Genomic DNA, 23,940 nt, shown 5'->3' with positions numbered 1-23,940 from the left:
AGAGGAAAGGAGATGTAAGGAATGTTAGATGTCTCCCTACCAGTATGTTAAATCAGTGGCTCTCTAAAAAGGCAAAAGAGCTACTCTCTGTCACTACATGAACATGTATTTGCTGCTCAGAATGATTCACCTGTGCGTGTAGGGTTTTACCACCTGGAGAAAAGCCCACTGTGTCTGCCAGGTATGCTTCACAGTAAAATACTAAAAATGCTAGCTTGGAGAGAGCTTTCCTCTCTCTCCCACCCCTTCTCAAAATCTTGCGTACAGTGTCTTCAGGCCTGGCTCATTAACATGCCTGATGCATTACTACGGGATAGCTGGACCTTCAGGCATTACTACAGGCTGTAATACTCAGTTTTCCACTGTTAAGACTGTGTTAGCAAATAGAGGTGCAGGGCATGTGCTTTATTAGGAAAATAGCTTTATGCACATGGCAGTATTCTCTGATTTCAGGCTCTGTTTATTTCATGTGTTGAAAAACTACACTAAAGCCCATATTTATGTTTATAACATCATACAACCTATTCCAGAAAGCTTCAGAGCATAGGGAATGCAGGTGTACACAAGACAGGTGGGCAGAAAAAGCCCCCCCCAACTAGTCCCTCACTTCCCAAGGCCTATTCCTTCCTTCACGGTGTACGTTTTACTGCCTCCACTCTCAAAAAACTTTACTACTGCCCCAGGCTAAAAGCACTACCACACCTGCTCTTTAGGTGCTGCATATTAAAAGGACTAGTTTCTCGATGAGCTGATGTACTGAACAGCAAATGCGTATTTCCTGAAATGATTCACAGTCTATTAGAGTAGCCCCTGTTTCTTCTGGCCTCTGTTTTATTATAGGAAAAGAGAAATGGTTTTTATACCAGCTGCTAGAACTAAGACTGCTCACTTTCTTTCTCTAGAGCCAGGGCCTGTTCATTCCTGGACTACCATGGTTTAGTCCTATGTGCAATGAAAATGTACCATCACTGAAAGTGTCAATCATAATCCCCACTGCACAGTAGCAGTGTCTTTAGATTTTAAAAGTTTGGGGTTTTTCCAGTCATAACTGCTGGTAGTTGCAAGTCCCTGCTTTTTCTTTTCCTCTTTTCTTTTTTTAAACAAGCTCTTTTTAGTAAGTTGCATACCCTTAACGCTTGAAGTTTAAAAACAAGAGGAGGATGCCCTGGAATCAGTACCAGGGGTGTCAGATTCTAGTTTTATTTAATTCAGAAGGGTGTCAAAGCAAGTCCAGACAGCCACAAAAACCTCTAAGCCATGCCACTGTCCTAGGTCTCTCTCCTACTTCCCCTCTTCTCCCCAAAAGAAAAGCAAAAGATAATTTAAGTATTACCTCAGGCTGACTGTTATGAGGCACCACGTAAACTAATATATCAGAAAAGACAGACAAGCAGATTAATTGGGATCACAACAGTATGGGTGTGGGCCATAACTTTTAAACGCACACTTTGCATTACTTAGTTACAGCATACCCAGTTGTTTTGTTTCCACCATTGTTAGGAAGGCCGAGAATTTTAATTAGTGTTTAAAGCTGAAAGGAATTTATTAGCTCAGTTTTTCCAAACTATAAATGGCATCTACTCCCAAAAGAATTACAGGTTTCAGCTATCCCTCTGATGTATTGCCTGGGGAAAGATGTGGCAGTAGGTGACGTAGCTCTGCTCAGGCCACGAGGCCAAGTTCCACTCAGGTTATGCCACTGCAAGGCTCCGATCTAACAAAGTGGGCCCTTACCCAGGGCCTGGCTGAGGTTTTAAAGGGCCCATGTGGTGCACACTGTGGGAATAAGTTCTAGATGTAGAAAAACTCTACTGCAAGTCTGCCAGTTCAGTAGAGCTGCTTCAGTCCAATACTGGTATAACCAAGCAGAGCATCTTACTGTATTTAAACACTGACAGATTATGGTTGTTAAATTGTTAATGTGATCTACACAACTATCAATTTTAATCGTCTTGTCACAATCTTCTGACATTTATCCATTCCTTAGAGCAAGTTAAGAAAGATAAAGTCTGTACCTCTGGTTAGTTTCCAGGTCTCATCATACAAGCACATTGGAATTTTTTTTTTCCCCCCTTCAAAACTTAAGACACTTCATAGGAAAACAAACCAACCAAACAAATGCAAACCTGTTGTGGAGAGTATACAAAGGAGGGCATCTTTCAAGCATGTCACCCAGCAAAAACCCCCAGAGAAAAATAACAGGAGCACAAATTCAGGTATGCATGGAAATTGCTCATCCTACCCTTCCTCTGCTCTCACTTGAAGGACCATGATATGCACTTATATTTTCAGAAGTCGCATTTGTTCCTTTGGATTGAAGCAGTCTCCAAAGATACTACTTTTGTTTCTGCTTGTTCTCATTGTTGCCATAGGTGGAGCCCTTGTTAATTTCTGTAACACCGATCATCCATCTGACACCAACAGAAGCTGCAAAATAAAAATAAAGTTAAAAGTCACTTGCCAAGACTGAAGATCTGTACAGGTACAGCATTTTGAAAGAGACTAACAGTGTTCTCAGCCTTACAGCAGCACAGCATTAAAGGTAACTACCCGTACTACCTGTACTTGACCTTTGAGGAAAGGTACAGCCCCACGCCACTGTATCAAGTAAAACCTTAGACAAGGCTGGCTGTGAAACAGGGGTTCTGTGGAGCCCACTGGTGTTACCTGGCTCCCTGTAATTGGGTGTCAAAATACACTGACGTGTCCACTTGCAAGGTGTGACAGGGGAAGGGAATTCTGCCTGCTTTCAACAGGCCCCGTGCCTGGAACAGCACAAGCACATGCAAGGGCACTTCAGATCGTGATTAAAGTTGTGGCATTTTTTAACTACAGCTCATGAAATAGTCTATTACAAGAGGCCAAGTTAATGTAAAAGACTTTTATAGTTGATTTAGTGGTAATAATTCACTATTCACAGGGATTTTGGGGTTTTTTAAATTATAATTTATTTGTAGTGTCTGAAGTGACTGTTAAAGCTAAACACAACTTAGCCTAAGCCCCCCCTCTCCCCTCACAGCTTTGTTTGGTTTTGTTGTTGTTGTAAAGGAGCTCAGCTGCCCAAAATCTGTTATTCCCCAAACTTCTGCCTAGCTACTGTACATATCCAGAACTGCCACGCATCTTTCAGACCTAGACCTACTTAGGAGTCACAAACACCTTCCCTCTGTGCAGAACGCTTTTTCCAAAAAACACCAAGAAAGCCACGAACCTCCCCCTAAGCCTCCAAATCCCCGTTTCTTCCAACTGATGGTGAAAAGGCCCAGTGCTGTGAGGTGCTCTAAATGTCTCATTCCCATCAGTCTTTACCTCTCTAAGACGACCCTGAACAATTCCTCACCATTCAAAGGACTCTTTATGGCCAAGTGGGAGCCCAGGATCATGAAGAGAATCCAGAGGCTCCATACCACACCCAGGCAACCTCCTGTAGCTGACCCTGCTCTGAGCTGGGGGTTTGGACTAGATGATCTCCAGAGACGCCTTCCCACCTCAGCTATTGTCTTCTGTCCGATTTGTTAGGATGAAAAGGCTCTGTGTATTTTGTTCTTTCAAACTACCAGCACTTGAAACGCAACCAATCCACTGCACGCTTGTGTTTTGTAGTATAACAGTAAATTAAGTGACAGTTTTAAGAAGTGCAGGTGGTCATTGGATACCAGAGATGAGTCACACACGATGCGACACAGCGACAGCTGAACAGACAGTGGTGCAATGGGGAAGCTGGGCTGCCCGTGGGGCTGCCCTCGGGTCTCCCCTCGGGTCTCCTGAGACCCCAGGAAAGCAGGGCCCTGTCACAGGCAGACAGCTGTGCAGGGAACAGCCCAGAAAGGCAGATGGCTCCTAGGGAGTTCACTGTCACTTACACTCCACTGGTAGTCCGTGAATGGAAATGCACACAACTGGGACAAGTGAAGGATTTCACTCTCACAAATAGAAAAGAAAAAAACATCTCTGACATTTAAATGGCCATGAGCAAGAAGGCAAGAAGATCCAACATGTAGCCTGCAGTCTGGGATCATAACATAATAGTAAGCATGAAATCATTAAGATTTTAACCAGAAGAGATAGAAACAGCATCTGGAGATGGACACAGAGCATAAATAAGAGCAGCTGTTACAGCAACCACACAGCATATTGAGGATTTCATCCAGTTCCAAGAATGCCACTGCCTGCACACCAAAAAAATACCTAGTTCAGCAGTTCAGATTCTTCTTTCTTTTTTTCTTCTCCTTTCTTCCTGGCAGAAGCTGCCACTGCCCTTCTGTCCTCATTTCACCCTGCAGCCCTCAGCACCCTGCGGGAGGCAGGGTGCAAGGAGAAGGGACTGCTCATGTTTGCCAAGCCTCTGGAAGCAAAGTGGGAATAAGGGCTGAGGTGCCTCAGTGGTTTCTCCCTGCACTGCCTGCCTCCTCTCCACAACGCTCCTGGAACCTCAGTGCATATCCTGGTGATACCATCATGTTTAAGGATGTATTCTGCTGTTGTTTTAAATACAACTATAGTAAGGGGAACTTTGGGGTTTTTTACTACAAGAAAGGGGAGAAAGGGAGATCAAGCAGGAATTGTACCTAACTTAATGACCTGTGAGAGTTTAAGCCCACCCTAAGAAGAGCAGGAGAGAGAAGCTATCAGCTAAGGCATCCCTGCACTGCTCCACAGCAAACTACAGAAGGTAACCGAGCTCCTGCCATCTTTCTGCCTATCCTTACTCACCAGCCAAAAGATGCAGAAGGTTGCTGAGGCCCTGCTCTGCCTGCCAGAGTGCTGGGGGCTGAGGGAGGGCCGAGCTAACACAAATCAACAGAGCCAATAAAGTGATCTCTTTCCTGGAACATTTTTTAGCTCCAGGGAAAACTCCACCTCCACACATAGTACCACATCCCTCAGCAAAAATGTAGCTCAGAGCAGAGGATTTCCACCTTTTCTCTCACACCTCGGGATTTCTTCTTATCTGTTACCTGGGGTTTGTATCACATAGCAAATGCTATTAGCAGCACAGCAGGTAGGGGCATAAAAATTTCCCCTATACAGTCTGCTGTACACCTGAGTTACATAGGTTATACACTGAAATGAAGATTTGTACAGCTAAAGCTTATACGAATAGTAGAAATTGCCATTAAGGACCTGTCTTACATACTATAAAGGAGAATAAACAAGCAAGTAACAAAAAGTACCAGTTTTGGGCACCAGGCTGCAAGGCCAGATTGTCTGGCAGCTCCACCAACAGGTAGAATCAAAGACAGGCAAAATCCTGCACACAGTTTATATCCTGTTGTAAAACTTACTGTAACACTGCTGGCTCATGCACTCCTCATCTTCCACTCATCTCAGTCTATGGGCATCAACAGCCTTGCTGCCCAGATCACATCACGCTCCAACCCTCCGGTCCACACTGCACTTGGACACTGTCAGGTCACCAAGGACTCACACTCATGGTTTGTACTGTGATCCATGGAAAGAGGTTTTCAAATAGCACTGCACATCCTGTATAGCAGACCTACAACAGCTCCTGCAGAATCAAGCTGGCTCATTACTACTTGCGTTTGGTTCATATGAAATACTTCTCTTGCCTATAACTGATACTGAACTGCTGGCCCCATGCCACAAGCCCAGATGCCGTTATGCTTTTAGCACTAGACACGTAAAAGCTACTTCTCCATTTAGAGGCCAAGAGAAGCCCTCTCATCTTTTGCATACAGAACCCACAATCCCCTTTTAACTGCTGTTGACAGCTCTATAATAAAGTACTCGCAGAGCATGAAAGTTGTCCTCTTCAACACAAGTTACCAAAACATGAAAGGCAACCTAACGCTGGGTTCTTCAGAGCCAAGTGAGATTGGGGAAGTAGGAGAAGGGAAAAAAAGAAGCTGCTGTCAAATACAAATACTGACATTTGACAGACTTGCTCACTGCTTTAACACCAAAAATATCAGCCCCAAGTTTTAAATACCAGTTGTGAGTTAAGTACATTAATCTCTTGCCATGTGTCCTATGAAACTAAAGCCAGTTTTCAACAGCGACTTTTGTCCGTCAAACTGCTCAAGCATTTATCCTCTGGAGCAGGGACTGCCTTGTGTTGGTTCAAGTAGTATCACAAAGGGCTCCTGGTCCCAGACCAGTAGTTAGATATTAGCACAATGCGATGATTATGAGTATAAATAGCCAAACTGCTGCACAACAAAGCAAGAGGGGATGGCTCAGCATTCTCAGTATAAAGAGGAGACATCGTTTATTTAGGGCTGGAAGTGTTTGAGCTGGACCAGCAGAGCTCTATATACACATTGGTTATTCATTCCTTGGCTCCGAGAGTTAGGGTCTGAGGGATTACAGTGCTTTCACTCCAGCTTGACTGCCATTGGGCATTTCTCTTACGGTTCTTTTCACCTGAACTGCCAGTTACTTACAAGCCAGTAAGTGTTTTACCAGAGAGCACAATTAACAGAGACTGTCTAAAAGACAAATGACACTGAAAACAAAGCAGAGGGTACCAGGTAAAAGGACCTCCTAGTTCTTCCGCTCTTCCCTATCACAGAAGGTTTAGGAATATCTTGTGCTGTCTGCACCTATGCTAATAAAGGTAATGTTATCAGGTACTGAAATCTGCCCTTGGAAATAGTGGTCTACTTACCATGGGTTATTAGGGACAGCAATAAGCTTCCCAATTCTGGAGTATCAGGTGAGCTGTCAAACTGCCACATAAAAAAAAATGTCCCAAAGCTACCTATGCTGCTTCAGTTAATGAACAGAGGGAAAAGGTCTACTAGGAGCAATGTGAAAAGGCGATTTTATCACCTGATCACAATGGTAAATAAATCCCTCTGGTTTACAGAAAAGGCTTCCTTTTACACTGTTAAGCCAGCAGGTACCCATCACTGCTCACACTGGAAAAGACAGCAAATACAGTCCTCCCTGCTTTGCTACAAACTGGATCTGCCAGGCAGACAGTTCCAACTTGGCATCAAGAGTCACAACCTCCAAGGTACATTTGTGTTCATCTACTGCTACCTCCCAGCCACTGCAGAAGTCCCCTCTGAGACCTTGCCTAAAGCTGGGGATGAACTGCAAAATAAAATACTGGTTGTTCCTCTGTCAGAAGATGGCTACATCACTCCCAGGATGTTCATGACAGAGATAGCCCTTAGGATATAAAACACAGTTTGGGGAGAATGGCCTTGCTACAGAAACTCCGCTATTGGCTACAAAAGTCAATGTGACAGCTTGGGCTGAAGTTTTTAGATGCTTCCACAGAGATCAATGATTCCCAACTAGCAATAACACTGCTTTTAAAGGGATATAGTACACCAGAAACAGACTATAACATACTAAGGAAAACCGTTGCTCTTTTGGTGAGTAACGACACAACCATTTTTAAGTGACCAGGATAAAGGAGCTCTGCTTTTTGTTTGTTTTACTGAAGGCTGAGCTTCCTTCCACTCCCACAGATTCTCTTCCCTCCGCAGCTTCACGGAGGCTGCTGGCTGCTAATAAGTGACAACATTGTCTGTCTTTTTGCTTGCTCATCAGCCAGAAGTGGCTGGCTGAGCCTAATCAGGTGACAGCCACTACAACAGGCAATGCGGTGTCTTCTGCTGCGCTGCAAATGCTGGCCAATTACAAGCACTTTGGGTTTGATCACACCAGGTATTCAGAGTGAGAACAGAGCTGTTGCTAGGCACAGGGGTCTTTCAAAGGTTGCAGAGGACTGTAACCTGCAGCATGCCACAAATGTGGCGGATACGTATGGGGCAGCAATGCACATCGCAGTGGGCCGTTAATCTCGCCACTCTTAATGCACTCCTCAGCTGTGCTTTTGCAGCCTGGGAGCTCATGCGTTCATTCTGGCAGCAGACTGCTGCTGTAGCTTTCTGAGAACCTTTGGATTATCACTGCATTCAAAAGAGGACTCACAGCAGCCTGCTTATTAATCTTTCCTTGTGGCTAGAAGCAGAAGAACGCTAAGTGAGGAGTAAGACAGCAAGGGGAAAAAAAAAAGGGGGGGGGTCTTTTGCTGCCCATTCTTAGTAACATCATAGCTTTTTTCTTTACAGGTTCTTTCCCTCCCTTCCTGCTAGAGGGAAGACATGACCTAGTTGTAAAAGCCACTAATGGCAAGATGGTATTGCATGTACGGTGGGGGGTGTGGTGTCACTCGACTAAATTAATAAGGGCTAAATCCAGAAACATCACAGATGCCACAATGCCCAGCATTAACGCATCCATCCCTGAGGTTAAAACCCAGAACCATGATTTGTGTAGTAGGGCTCCCAGTGGAGGGTACACAAGGCATGAGGCACTTTGGAATGGCACCTGAACAATGAGCCCACTGAGTGGAGAAGCTGAATTAAGAGGCAAATGCTGAAGGAAAGATGAGAAATTAAAAAATTTTGCAACAGCTAAGCTTCACTGCCCCATTAGGCCATTGTTCCACAGCCCAGTACCAAACATAGACTAGGCCAGCATTTGTTCCAAAGGCAGAACAAATGACCTTTTGAGTGCTATTGCCAGGGATGTAGCGTTTGCAATAGTGTCACACCTCATCCCACCCACTGTTGTATACTCATTTTGAACCAGAGCACAGGGGAGACTGATTGACCTTTCTCTGCAACTGAAGGGGATTTGAACCCAACACCTCCCCTTCCTGAGGAGCACAGCCCAACCACAGTGCTCACTACGTTCCCGTCCTATTCACCGGTCAGAAGGGGCAGGGGGGAGGAGGGGAGCACTACCTGTGTCTTACAACAAGTAAGGTGGGTGAAAAAAGGTGCTTCTAATTTGTAATCCCTGCTCCAAGAAATTCTTACACATTTTACATAAAACATTCCCAAGGTAAAAAGCACCAACAATTTCTCCAGGTGAGGACAAGAGCACAGGATTCCCCTCCCTTTCCCACATTAACGTACTAACTACTATGTTGGACCTTATCCTTGCTCTTATTTTCCTTCCTCTGGCCCAAAGAGTCACAACGCAAATATCCTGCATGCACACACTCACAAATTCTTCCTTCTCCAATCATCTTTCTAAGAAGCTTCCACAGTAGCTTACACAGAGTTTGACTTGGTGTGCACTTGCTGAAAGAGAATATTATGTGCCTACCATACCAAGCTCTTCACAGATGTGCAAAGGAGATTAGTTAATCCATCTTGATCAGACTAGCATGGGACCTGCTCAAGATTCAGACTTTCTAAGAATGCAAAGAAATATTATGTGTTAGGAACAATTTCCTAGGTAGAGAGCAAAGATGCACTTCTGAGACAAGAAAATATTCTGTGTTTTCCTATTTCCTCTGTGTTGCTATTTCGGACATGGCTTTTTAATCTGTTATCTCTGAATCCAAGCTCACTCAAAGCCAGAAGGACTGTGAAGTTCCGTTTCTTTTTCAAAGGATGCTCACAGGCATTAAGGTGATGAAGCCATAAATACATGTGAGGGTTAGTGCAGCCATAGAAAATATGGCTTATTCTGGAAGTGAACTTATTCTTCAAACAGGCACTCAATATGCCATAAAGCACAGACACCCAGATATGATGTTATTTGCAAAACTGACCTGGTTCCTGTTTCCATGCAGGACACGAAATGAGATCTCCCTCCCTTTCTGCAGGCCAGCTCCTTGTTTTCTTTTTCTTCCCCCTCTTAAATAACATACTAGTTTAACACAAACCCAGGGCAGTTCAGAACTACCACAGGAACTGCAGGAATCACCTGTGATAGTCTATGCCTTGTGCTATCTAAGTCAGAGTAGATGGCCACAACGGGCTGTCCTTAAATCACAAGTTCATGGATTTCGAAAGTGGATGACATATCAGACTATGATTAGATGAAAGAATTCTCAACAGAATAAATTAGCCTTGAGCACCTCTTCTAGGCATTTAAAGTGCAACCCAGAAACACACTACACAAGAACAGAAAGCCTCTTGTAGGCAACCCACTGGAAAGTTACTGTTTTGATTTCTACAGAAACAGATTTTGTATGCAGCTCTTAAAAAAAAAATAATACAACTATACAACAATAAACAAAAAAAAAGACTCTATTTAACCTATTCCAGGCTAAAGTGGATATAGTATCAGATGGTCTGTTGAATTTGCAAGTCATGTTTATATTTACTAAGCCTCAATAAATCATGTCTGACAGTTATTCTGTAAGTAATCTTTCTGTTTTAGAAAACTTACCTATTACAATGACAAATGCAAAACTAGCCAGTGTCAGTGATGATCCACTGTTGATCATGTTGATGAGCAGCTTGAATAAAGGATAGAGTAGCAATAAGGCCCAGAAAAGCCAGTTCAAAAGTGTCCATGGTCGTTGGGGTGGTACTATAGGGACTGCTGGGTAGGTTCCTGTTCGGTAGTACTCTTCCTGGAATGCATCCTAATAGAACAAAGGAGGGCAAGAATTAAAACCCCATCTGCCAACAAAACTAGCCATTACTGACTTTGATGTTCCTCCTTCTGCATGCCTGTAACCACGGGGGAAGATCAAAGACCAAGTCATGGCTGCAAAGCTTGTACTTTGAAGTCAATGAACACACTGTCAAAAAAAAAAACCCAAACCTACCCGTACATTGATGTGCACATCCCTTCTTTCTCCCACACCTAGAAGCCTGAAAAACAGCATGCCTAGAGAGCATAACAAGCCCAGTAAAACACGAAGGGTGAGGGGATGTACATTCCTGCAGCAATGTAGACATCACTGTTGAACCTCCTGGAAGGGCCACAGCCACTGGACAAATACTGTTCGTAAGCCAGAGAAGTGTTTGGGCTATATGTTCAGCAGCAGATCCTCTGTTCCCTCATGTTTTCTCCAACCACTGCTCTAAAACAGCACCCACAGCCCTGTCCGAAAAGGTGAGCAGACACCATCTTGTCCCATACTCCAAAGAACACCACACCCTCCTGGCCCACTTTGTCCCACAGATAGCAGCCTTGTTCATTTTTTCCCATGAAGCTTACAGAAGGAAGTTTGGATGCTGAACCTCTCTACAGACAGTTGAGCACGCAAACAGTTTAGAATCTCTCACTGGTTTTGACCAAAGGACTTGCCTTTTTAGTATAACATGAGGAAGATAATGGGGTGGGGGTTGGGTTTTTTTGTTTTGTGGTATGTGTTTTTTAAACCACAGAAAACTTAGAATTCAGTACCTTCCTCTAGAGCCCATATGGGTGAACAGCATTGCCTTTAGCAATGTGATCAACCCAAGATATCAAAGTGGGTGGGGAAAAAAACCCTTCTTCTGGTTCAAAAGCAAAGATTATTACTCTGTGTTATCACATAAAACTGGTTAGTTAATGAAGTCAGAATTAGACTCTCACAAAAAAGAACCTCAATTTAGTCAGACTGAAGTGCTAAGTTTCTTCAAAGAAAGGAATGCTTCATGATGGTTTCCAAAAATTCTGGCAAAGCCAAGATTGTCTTAATCACCAAAAGAAGATTACTTCTGCTATGGTATGATTTTACGTTTACTTATCCTCCAGCTGACACAGACAATTCTTTAATTATTTAATGGCAACTTGAGCAATTACAGGCTGCTACCATTTTATCTATTTCAAAGGGAACATTTAGCTTTTAAGAGATTACACAGTAATTAAAGCACTGCACTCTATTGAGATTAGAAAAATTATGACTGTTTTGTGCATGCGAGCTAGATTGTACTGGGATCACTATGGCAAATTAATTATCTGCCTTCAACAAATTACACAGTGTATTAAGTTTCCTTTACAGTGCCTTGAGGATTTTGGTTTATGACTGGTTTAACACAGAGCTACTAATCATCAGTAAATTGAATTCTACTATATACAATTAGGTTTCTAAATACTGGTATTACCCAGAAAAGTTAAGAATTTCTGACTATTATTGTTATCGCCATTAGGGGGCCTATTACTACAGACAGCAAGACAGACTTAAAACAAGCGCAGCAGTTTTCTCTTTGTTGGCTCTGCACAGTATTAGGGGCAGCAAAACCATTGACCACATCTCACCAAGAGATGGAAGAAATGCACAACAGGCAAAACAATGTCAACGCCATCACCTCCACTACACATTTTACACCATTGTGGGGGCAGCTCTTCAATTCAGTTACAATTCCTTACCCTTAAAAACATTCACATTCCTTGCAGAAGAGATCTGTGGGTTGATCTGTCTTCTAAGCTTTTGCAAGGGTGCCTATGGTACCCATCAACAGCTCAAGTCAGCATTTAAACCCATGAGGTACCTCAAAACTTCCCTCAATCACCTTGCCCACTTTAAGTTCCTTTAATTCCCCTGCATAGAGAGCTTGTTTTCAGCTTGTAATAAATCCCACCCACCCAAGTATCATATTCAGACATAGAAACATGCTCCCTCTAATGCCCTCACCAAATCTGAGTGACTTCAGACAGTGGGGTGGGTAACGCAGTGGGGGGAAATCAGGGAACACCCACCATCTTGTGAGAGGCTAACTAGATTCTTCCTCCCTGCTCCCACCGGAGAGGTCTGACTGCAGAGATATGCCACTGCCCTTTCATGAGGAAGCCCACAAAGAATGAGTATCCAAAAATATATCCTTTGTTCCCAAACACTGCAGTTCTGTACACTTCCCCTCTTCAGTTATGCTTTGCTAATTCCCTGGGGCATTTCAGCATATATTTTCATGCCCTGTTTTCCATGCTTCTCTTACAAGTGAGAAGAGTTAGAAGCTCGCTTTCTTTTTAATGGAAATTAAGATTCTCAAGAAGAACTTCTATTTCAGGCACTGAGGCTGTAAGGAGGTGAAAAAAGAAAACAAACATGCAAGGATTAGCAGAGTTGTGACTATTATACAGTACCTCTTCAGACCAGGCACTAAGATGCTCAACCTGATCCTTGTTAAAGTCAAAGGAAGTCTTTCTGCAATAGCAGTTTATGAAAGAAAAGAAAAGAAAAAGAGAGAAGAGGAAAAAAGAGAGAAGAGGGAAAAAGAGAGAAGAGGGAAAAAGAGAGAAGAGGGAAAAAGAGAAAAGAAAAGGCAATTTGCAACAGAAATTGCACCTCTGTCATAACTTGGCATTAACTGATACAGTGCTGGCCATCTGTGGAAGGACAAAATTCACCCCGAGTGAGGAAGCAGCACATGGACATGGTGCTTACTGTAAGCCTAGAAAAAGAAGGAGAACAGTGCTTGGTTTAGAACAGCACAGTGCAAGGCCCTGTTCACTGCATTTGCAGCCATGGCTAAACTAGAAAATGAAGTGATAAGCAGCAAGAACATAAACACACCAGATTCCCAGAGGGCAGTATCTCAGACTGTGGTACATGTAACTGAGATCAGACAATGAGGTAAAAAACTAACAGAACAGGCTTTTTTCAAAGACTCTCACTCCTTTACTAATGACAATTTAAAGAAAAAAAAAAAAAAGAGTCACGTTCCTTCATGTCCACTAACTGCTGATTTCATTACCACGGCACTCCAGCCTTGACCTCAGTGCCTGTGGCACACCCCACCTCCTAAATCATGCTATTAGAGCATAATTCAGCACACAGTATGTCAGTCTTGAGAAGGTACTGCAGAATTACGAAAATCACCGAGAATAAGCAACTGCACATGCAGCCACAATGCCAGATAAAATAGGGGCTCTGTTTTTCAGTAGCATGTATACCTTGTCTTACTTTGAAACAAGAAGTGGCATGCTACAACCAAAATAGACAAAGCGGAGCTTGAGTGCGTATCTTACAATGAATTACTGCCCTTTGAATATGGGTTTGTTACATTTTATCATAAATATTTACTGACTCTGAAGACATTAACCTGAAACAGAATTAATTTTTGGGAACAACACCTAGCTGGCAACTCTGCCTGTTACCCAACCTAAGATCCAATTATCTTTTTAAAGATGCATGGCAGAAAGGCAAAACACAATTGCATTTTTACCCTGCAGGTGGGCTTTCATCATCTCAGAACTCTTGAAGTTGTCCCTGCTCTGTATTCTCCCAGTCTAATTTTACAGAGACATGGGCTTCTGTAACCCAGGAATGACTGCAATGAAATAACAGTTTCACTAATGCAAAACAGCTGAAGGAAGAGGAACACACCACCTTCAGGAGAAAAAAAAAAAACAAAACCACCCAAAACCCAAACCCACAAAACCACTACCAAACCTAAAAAAACCAACCAATCAAAAAAATGCCACACAACCAAAAAGGTTTTAATAGAAAGGAAAACTGAACACACATTCCTTTCTCCTATACTTAAATAGGAAACTATGGATTTAACCAAGCAGCAAACTAAGTTGTTACGAAGAAAGCAGGATAGACGTACGCTCTGTTTGCACTAGAAATAACTGAGTGTTTGCCAAAGAGGGAATAACAGAAAAAACTTGAAGTGATTTACTGCAGACTATGTAATAAGGGATTCAGGAAAACAATCACCACATTCTAATTTGATTTATGTTCTTGTCTTGTAAATATCTAGACATTTCTTAGGAACACGAAACAGGGTTACATGTTCCTAAGAAATGTCACAGTAGCAGGAAGTGGACTTCTGCAATGTTCAGCAAAAGGACCATTTGCATTTAAATTGCCCATAGAGAGAGCATGGGCCCATGGGTAAAATAATGCTTTTCTGCAGAAAGGTGTTAGGTGTCATGTGCGAGTTAGGTGTTAGTGGCACAATTTACAAGATGAAAGATCAGAGGCAAAGCCAGTAGATCTACAACTGAGGTCTCAACACACATTTACTTTCCACATTCCTGTAAGCAAGCTGCTTAGAGAGGCTATGAATTACACCAGAAACAGTCGTGCTTTGAAGCTAAGACTAGAACATAGTCAATACAGAAATGCTAACGTGGTGCTAACTCTGGGTGGAGTACAACAAATGACACAGCGAATTTTGCTGCCTCAGTGAGAGGAAACCAGAGTGTAGCTATATACTATCACTTCTAAATCCGAAGCACTGCCATATTCGAGTCTGAACACATAATTTAGATCAATTTATTGAAGCAAACTGAGCTGCCAGGCCCTCATGCCTTGCATACCTGTGACTCCCACTGATTGAAATGGGAGTGCTGCATGTATTCAAAGAGTGCATCCCCCAACCATTACCTCATATGTTCATAAAAACAAAACCCAGGAGAAACAGATTCTGAAAGTCTGAAGGATGCATATGAAAGCATTTGGGGGGAAAAAAAAAAAAAAATCAGCAGGCATCTACAAACACACAGTCATTATTATTCTGTCCCCATCCTATGTAATTAGGAATCTTAAATGCACGCCTTCTATGCACACAATGTGAAAGCAATTTATCAGCCTGTCCTATTAATGCTGGATCTTTGCCTTGGTAAAAAAGGGTAAAAAAAGGGACAAAAATTTTAGAACAATAAAATAGTTTTGGTTGGAAGGGACCTTTAAAGGTCATCTAATCCAACGCCCCTGCCATGGGCAGGGAAATCTTCAACTAGATCAGGTTGCTTAAAGCCCCATCCAATCTAGCCTTGAACACTTCAAGGGATGGGGCATCCACAACTTCTCTGGGCAACCTGTTCCAGTGCCTCGCCACCCTCAGAGCAAAGAATTTCTTCCTAACATCTAATCTAAATCTACCATCTTTCAGTTTAAAACCATTACCCCTTGTCTTATTGCAACAGGCCCTGCTAAAAAGTTTGTCCCTGTCTTTCCTATAAGCCCCCTTGAAGTACTGAAAGGCCACAAGAAGGTCTCCCCGCAGCCTTCTCTCCTCCAGGCTGAACAACCCCAACTCTCTCAGCCTGGCCTCATAGGAGAGGTGCTCCAGCCCTCGGATCATCTTTGTGGCCCTCCTCTGGATCCGCTCCAACAGGTCCATGTCCTTCTTGTGCTGAGGGCTCCAGAGCTGGATGCAGTACTCCAGGTGACGTCTCATGAGAGCAGAGGGGCAGAATCACCTCCCTCGACCTGCTGGCCATGCTTCTTTTGATGCAGCCCAGGATACGGTTGGCTTTCTGGGCTGCAAGCGCACATTGCCGGCTCATGTCCAGCTTTTCATCCACCAGTACCCCCAAGTCCTTTTCCTCAGGGCTGCTCTCAATCCCTTCATCCCCCAGTCTGTATTGATGCCAGGGGTTGCCCCGACCCATGTGCAGGACCTTGCACGTGGCCTTGTTGAACCACATGAGGGTCACACAGGCCCACTTCTCAAGCTTCTCCATGTCCCTCTGGATGGCATCCCGTCCCTCAGGTGTGTCGACCACACCACTCAGCTTGGTGTTGTCTGCAAACTCGCCAAGGGTGCACCTGATCCCACTGTTTACGTCATTGATGAAGATATTAAATAGTACTGGTCCCAATATGGACCCTTGAGGGGCACCACTTGTCACCAATTCCACCTGGACATTGAACTGTTGACCACTACCTTCTGGATGTAACCATCCAACCAATTCCTCATCCACCAAACAGTCCAATTTAGAGAGAAGGATGTTGTGGGGTACCATGTCAAAGGTCTTACAGAAGTCCAGATAGATGACATCTGTAGCTCTTTCCTTATCTACTGATGTAGTCACTCCATCATAGAAGGCCACTAGGTTGGTCAGGCAGGACCTGCCTTCGGTGAAGCCATGCTGGCTGTCTCAAATCACCTTCCTGTCCTCCATGTGCTTCAGCATAGCTTCTAGGAGGATCTGTTCCATGACCTTCCCAGGCACAGAGGTAAGGCTGAGAAGTTGGTAGTTCCAAGGGTCCTCCTTTCTACCCTTTTTAAAAATGGGTGCAATGTTTCCATTTTTCCAGTCAGCAGGGACTTCACCGGACTGCCATGACTTTTCAAATATCATGGAGAGTGGCTTGGCAACTACATCAGCCAATTCCCTCAGGACTCTGGGATGCATCTCATCAGGTCCCACAGACGTAACATATGTTGAGGTTCCTCAGGTGGTTACAAACCTGATCTTCTCTTACAGCGGGAGGAACTTTGCTCCCCCAGTCTCTGTCTTGCGGTCTATCTACTTGAGAGGTGTGGGAAGAGAGGTTGCCAGTGAAGACGGAGGCAAGGAAGTTGTTGAGTACCTCAGTCTTCTCTGCGTCCATTGTGACCAGTTTGCCAGTCTTGCTCACCAGGGGGGCACGCTTTCTTTGACCTTCCTTTTCTGGCTGACATACATGTAGAAGCCCTTCTTACTATTCTTTACATCCTTTGCCAAGTTCAGCTCCAGCTGTGCCCTGGCCTCCCTGACCCCATCCCTACACAGCCAGACAGCATCCCTATACTCTTCTCAGGATACCTGTCCCTGCTTCCGCTGCCTGTGCATTTCCTTCTTGCTCTTTAGTTTGACCAGCAGGTCTCAGCTCATCCATGCCAGCCTCTTGCCTTCCTTGCCTGATTTCTTACATATGGGTATCAAGAGCTCTTGTGCTTTATGGAAAACGTCCTTAAAGATCTGCCAACTCTGCTCTGCTCCCTTGTCCCTGAGGGCAGTTTCCCAGGGGATCCTATTGACAAACTCCTTGAACAGCTGGAAGTTTGCTTTCCTAAAATTCAGGGTCCTGACTTTACTCTTTGCCTGAGCCATATCCCTCAGGACTGTGAACTCCACCAGGAGGCAGCCCAGGCTGCCTCCAATCTTGATGTCACCAATTAGCTCACTTGCGTTGGTGACCAACAGGCCCAGTATTGTAGAATCGTAGAATAGTTTGGGTTGGAAAGGACCTTTAGAGGTCATCTAGCCCAACCCCCCCGCAGGGAGCAGGGACATCTTTAACTAGATCTGGTTGCTCAGAGCCCCATCCAACCTGACCTTGAATGTTGACAGGGATGGGGCCTCCACTACCACTCTGGGCAACCTGTTCCAGTGCTTCACCACCCTCACTGTAAAAAATTTCTTCCCTATATCCAGTCTAAACGTATCCCCCTTTAGTTTAAAACCATGACATCAGGTATGATTTAAATAAAAGGTGAGGAATGACATATGCATTTCTAGGTGAAATGCTGTGACCTGTGTTATACAGGAGTCAGATTAATCAAAGTGGCTTCAAGTGATGCTCTCCAAAATTGATATCCAGTTTAAGAAAGCAAAAGTTCAGAAACACAGTTAAGGTTTTAGTTTCCCCCCCTTTCTCTCCCACTTGTTCAAAGTCTGACTTCACTCCATCTTAAATAACACTGGCTCTGAACTCTCCTCTCCGCACATGTGAAGCCTCTGTCATAAAATCATTCTTTTTGAAGAAGTGCTCTGGCATCTTAGATAGTTATCAGTCAACAGAAACAAACTCATGCATGATTGCTTTTTAACGCTCCTTCAAGGTCACAACAAGGTTATCAATTCCAATTTTGGACAAAATTACCAGTTTATAATGTCAAAGGCCACGTTAGATTTTCTGAGCTTTTTCCTCCTTAGAAGCTTCCCTCTAACTACGGAAGGGATCTCTAGCTAGACAATATTGCTAAAATATACATCTATTACTCTTCAGCATCCCCTCTGGCAGGGCTGTCTATCACCTGGCTTAAGAAGTTAGCCTCAATGCATTTCAGGAGTCTCCTGGATTGCCTACAGCTTGCTGTGCTACTTTTCCAGCAGATGTCGGGGTGGTTGAAGTCCCCCAGCAGGATGAGAGCTTGCAAGTGTGGTGCCTTCTGTAGCTGAAGTAAGAAGGCTTCGTCGATAGGCTCCCCTTGATCGGGCAGCCTCTAGTAGACACCAACCACAAGGTTCCCTTTGTTGCCTTGGTCTCTAATTCTTACCCATAAGCTTTCAACCTGCTTTTGGTTATTCTTCAAAGACAGCTCTTCACACTCTATCCATTTATTGATGTAGAGGGCAACGCCTCCGTCCCTCTTTCCTTGCCTGTCCCTTTTGAACAGCCTATAGCCATCAACAGCCTCACTCCAGTTATGGGATTCATCCCACCAAGTTTCAGTAATGGCAACTAGGTCATAGCTTTCTAGCAGCATGGTGGCTTCCAACTCCTCCTGTTTGTTGCCCATGCTGCGTGCATTGGTGTAGAGGCACTTCAGCTGGGCTGTCAGCTGTGCAACCTTCTTAGAGGAACACACATTAATTCCTTTGAGGCATTTCACTGGTGTTTTCCTGTTGTCTCCTATTACCACAGAAGCCCCTGGCTCACCCCGGTAAGACTTCCAAGTGTGCTACAGTGTAGCCAGCATATCTCAGAGCAACAGGCTGAGGGCCCTCACTAGAACCCCATCCCTCTAACCTTGGTGTGTCATCCCACAGCTTGTCACAGGCAAGTCTGATATTATCCCCTTCCCCCTTCAAGTCTAGTTTAAAGCTCTGTCAATGAGCCCCACTAGCTTGTGAGCAAAGAAATTTTAATACACTAAAGCAAAATATACCTCATTTAGCCCACAAATTACTTCTTGATTTAGGAGACGCCTTTAAGGGGAAGGAGGTCCTTCTACCAGCCAGGAGGTAGTTCTGTCTTTTGTATCCTTATGCAACCTTCTCAAGAAGAGTTTTAAAACTTTAAGGTGGCTTACTTAAGTTTTCTTCCTGTCCTCTTTAAATACAAAATAAAGGCAACCATGACTGACAAGACCAGTTTGTGCCTGGAGAAACCGAGCACTTATCCTGAAAAACCAACCAACCAACCAAACCCAAGCCCCCAAAGCAGGACCACTATACACGCATACTGTAAAGGTCTACTAGCAGTATAAATAACTGAGCAGTAGTGGCTCAAGTGGTGTCTAGACAAAAAACCAACCTTTTCTTGATACAGTTTGTGGAGCCAGTTAGAACATTCCTGCTCATCTTCTGGGACTTCCTCTAGTGGAATCCGCCTGCCAATGGTAAACAAGAGAAATTGAAGAATATATATAGCACTTCAGTATTTCTCAGGTAACATTTTCAATGCCTATAATTTTTGTCACGTGCAGCTTGGTTGTATAATTTCCAGCAAAATGGCTCCTATTACTGAAGAACCCTCTCTTGACAAAACAGTTTTCATCACATTACATGAATTTTGGTCAATAATCCTATGACAGAAAAAATATGCTTTTGTCATCTTCATTTAGGTATGCTAATAGCAATATTTAATAATTTTAAATTTTTCAATACAGTGTATATTTTAATTAATATCCATTAAGAGCAACATCAAATTAACTTCCTTCAGCACAGGAGAGAGCATTTTTCACAGTCAGGACACTCCTGTTTGCAGTTAATAAATTAAGAGGTGCTACACTACTGTTTTTGTTCCTTTATTTAAGAAAGTCACAAGATGACAAGCATTAGAAGTCAAGACAATTTAAGCAGAAACAGACAAGGCCATCCAAAATTTAAAAACTTGTACTGAGTGCAACACCTACAGCGCTTCAATGAGCAAATATGGAGGATTTTGAAGAACATCTGTGATGGTCCCTAATTAATTGCCAAAACAAATTTTGCCATGAGGTTTACCCTCCCTATAAAAGCTTTTCAGGAAGCTCAAAAGGACAGAAGGGTAAATAGCTAGCCCAAATCATGAAAAGCAATTTCCATGCTCTGCTAGATTGACTTGCAGCAGTCTGGAAGGGTGCAAATGCACACTGATACACTGTTGGAGGAAGGGCCCACACAAGTAGGGCCAGCTGCTCCTTCATGAACACTAGCCAGCCAGCCCATGTACACCAAACACAAGGCCACTAGGCTGAGCCACCCATGCGAGCCAAGTGGGAATGCAAACTCATGTTGCATCCATGAGGAATCAAGAGAAAGCTTCTTTTTACCCTTTGGCAAAAACAGTTCTGAAGAAAATATTTTTTCAAACAGGCAGAAAAGGTCACCTGCTCCGCTTCATGTCGGTACCCAAGATAAACCAATTGGACCAGCCAGTTGTAGCTATAATGGGGTTGTGATGAACTCCTGATCACTTGTGGGATCACTTCTAGGCTCCTATCCTCCAACTCTAAACCATCACACACCCTGAGTGCCTGCAGCATGGGTGCTGCTGGTAGAACCTGGCCTGGGAACAAGGCCCTTGGAATCGGCCCATTCTCATTAAGATTACGGGAAGCCATTGGGGTATTCACCACTTATGGAAACATTATTGATACAGAATCAGGTAATTGTTTTTTCATTAAACAACCCCCTTCTTGGTAGGGAGGGAGTGGCATTCAAACACATCAACAACTACACCAGACATGGGAACAGTCCTGAGCCTGGCCTCCACCTGAGTGGGAACTACTGTGCCAGAGACAGGTGTAAAGCCACCCCATCTGAATACTTAGTAAATGTTTGGTATTCTGGCCAAGTGAGTGAAAAGAGGCCCCACTGTTGCTGCTGAGATGACAGACACACAAGTGAATAAAAAAATAACAAACAAAAAAACCCTGTAGAGCTTTATAGGGTCCCCACATATTTATAGTCACAGAACTTTACAAGAAACCCTTCCCATCCCGTATGAGTTTTTATCTGTAGTTCTGTGAAGCTAGGTTGGTAGAGATTTGCTATCCATTACCTACTTGAAAATATTTCCTTACTTGTACAACTGTGACTGCAAGTACACACCTCTGTATGCCAACAAGGAATTAAAGTATGGATTACTTGCCTTACATATAAATCTGCATGATATTTCTTTCCATTCAGAACTCCCAGAAGCGTTGGATTCTCATTGTTTCTAAAATTGAGGGTAGAATCATAGACTGCAGAAACTACAAGAAGAGAAACAGGTTATGTGATTACTGCAGTAATAGAATGGAAATAAGTTGTTCTCTCTCAGTCAAGGAGCATATTTAAATACGAAGTCATCAGCAATAACACCATAGTTTGAGCTGTCACCACGGTAAAGATGACAACGGAATATTCAACATGCAGGTTTTAAGAAGCCAAATAACCAGTGACAACCCTTTCAGGAACTGCACCAGTAGAATGGAAGGGTTTGCTCTCCACTCTTGTCTCCTTCCCCATCAGGTGGAGAATGTTGGGCATAGGAAACACAGTTACAGTTTCTGACAGTTAGGACTCCTAGGACACCCTAGGAGTCAAATGGTTGAAAAACTATTAGCTTTCTCAACTCACTGTGAACGACAACTCCCCCCCAAATCTGGGTAAATAACCAGGCTGATACACACTTTATAAACAATAAACAATATATACAGTTTGACTAACAATGGGTAAACTGTGTGTGTGACTCATCCTACAGCAAGAGGGCTTAATGCAACTATGAATTGCTGGGGTTCAATACAACCTCCCCTTCATGTCCATTATTTGATAAGTGAAGCACTTGCTACAGGGCAAAGGCAAAGACAGAATAACCGACCACATCCCGTGTGAGCTGGGCTGCTGCTATGAAGACATACAGCTGTGCGGAATGTAACATCTAAGTTCCACAGAACAAAACTGCCACCAAACCTTCAGCCTCAAGAAAACACTGTTTCTGCAGTTCAGGGCTGCACGGTGACAGCAAAAGTATTTGCAAAGGTCATTTGTAGTTAAACTAAGACAGCATTAACAACCAGATTGAACAGGAAAAGTGTTCCCTGTTTTAAACCACATAAAGTGTTTCAAAGAGAGTTTCTCTGAACACATCCTTAGAGACACTATTTTCCTGATGTCACAAAATTAGCAGAGAGCAATTAATTTTCCTGACACTGAAACCAATCGTACATCATGGTACAAATTCTAAGATCAATGCGAGCAACAAAACTTTTTTTGTCACAAAAGTGACTAACATGCACTTCACATGTAGCTTGCTATATTTTAGGTTTTCTGTTCGAGTTTTGCAATAATGAACACTGTGATGAACCTTTATTGTGAGAGCTCTTGACCCACCTAAGAAATCTTTTTATTACACAGAATAGATTTGCTTTTGGTTTTAAAGCCTCTCTAGCTATGAGAGATAAACATGGCTTGGTCACAACATTCAGCCCCCAGAAACTCACCACAACATTTGTTATTGCAAAACAGAATTCACAGTGCAGAACAGAACAGCCTGGCTTCAGCACTGCAAGAAAATCCTGAAAACAGAAGCCAAACCCCTGTCACGACATACTGACTGTATCACTCATTAACAACTCTATTCTTTTTCTGCTGCGGTTGGGTTTTTAGCCCAAACTCAAAACTACAACACGTAAGCCAAAATCTACTTCAAGCACACTAAAAAAAAAAAAAAAAAAAAAAAAAATCAGTTTTCATACACAAACACACATTTGTTGGCGAATCAACAAATGGTTACAGGACTGGTGCCACAGCCAGGGGTTCAGCTGTTTAGACCATGGGACTCGCTTTGAGAACCCCCATCTACTAGGGGCTAATGGGGCCCATCTGTCAGCGAAGGGGAAGAGCATCTTTGGTCACAGGCTTGCCAAGCTGGTGAAGAGGGCTTTAAACTACAGTTACCAGGGGAGGGGAACCTCAGTCCATCCCACTCCTACCAGTTTGATGCCAGTGCCAGCAATAGATGCCCAGAGCCTGGAGAAGGATCACAGGTCAGCAGGAGACCACCTGAAGAGAAGGACAAAGGAATTCCAGCCACTCCAGCCAGTAAGTCAGCTTCATCAGGGGCCCAATTTAAATGCCTCTATGCAAACACACATAGCATGGAGAATAAACAAGAGGAGTTAGTGACATGCGCACACCTGCAGGGCTATGATCTTATTAGCATCATGAAGGCATGGTGGGACGGCTCCTACAACTGGAGTGTTGGAATGGAAGGATACAGGCTCTTTAGGAAGGACAGGCAAGGGAGACAAGGAGGGGGTATCGCCCTCTACGTCAGTGACCAGCTAGAGTGCGTGGAGCTCTGCCTAGGGATAGGTGAGGAACCGACCAAGAGCTTATGGGTCAGGATTAAAGGGAGAGAAGGGAAAGGTGACATTATAGTAGGGGTCTGCTACAGGCCAACCGACCATGAAGATCAAGCAGATGAGGCCCTCTATAGACAGAGAAGAGCAGCCCCACGTTCACATCTCACAAAGTGGTATTTTTCCAAACAGACTGTCTTATAGAGCAGTGTCTCCTCTCTTCCATCACTGCCTGAAAAACACACTGCATAGCTGTGCTACCACAGGCTGCAACGAGCATTCACTGGAC

General features: G+C 43.7%; 1 protein-coding gene across 1 annotated transcript in view; it reads right to left on the bottom strand.

The window, feature by feature from the left end:
• Window positions 1-2,335: 2,335 nt before the first annotated feature.
• Window positions 2,336-23,940, bottom strand: part of AGPAT4 (1-acylglycerol-3-phosphate O-acyltransferase 4) — a 69,539-nt gene continuing 47,934 nt past the window's right edge. Inside the window, exons 5-8 of the mRNA XM_075707800.1 lie at window positions 21,458-21,560; window positions 19,637-19,712; window positions 10,168-10,366; window positions 2,336-2,427 (exon numbers count right to left, since the gene is read on the bottom strand). Of these exons, the coding sequence (XP_075563915.1) occupies window positions 2,336-2,427; window positions 10,168-10,366; window positions 19,637-19,712; window positions 21,458-21,560 (470 nt within the window). The remainder of the gene's footprint in view (window positions 2,428-10,167; window positions 10,367-19,636; window positions 19,713-21,457; window positions 21,561-23,940) is intronic.

This window comes from Pelecanus crispus, chromosome 3, assembly GCF_030463565.1.
Source record: "Pelecanus crispus isolate bPelCri1 chromosome 3, bPelCri1.pri, whole genome shotgun sequence".
NCBI classification, from domain to species: Eukaryota; Metazoa; Chordata; class Aves; order Pelecaniformes; family Pelecanidae; genus Pelecanus; species Pelecanus crispus.
Note: the sequence above shows the minus strand (reverse complement) of the source record. Positions and strands in the feature narration are given on the sequence as shown.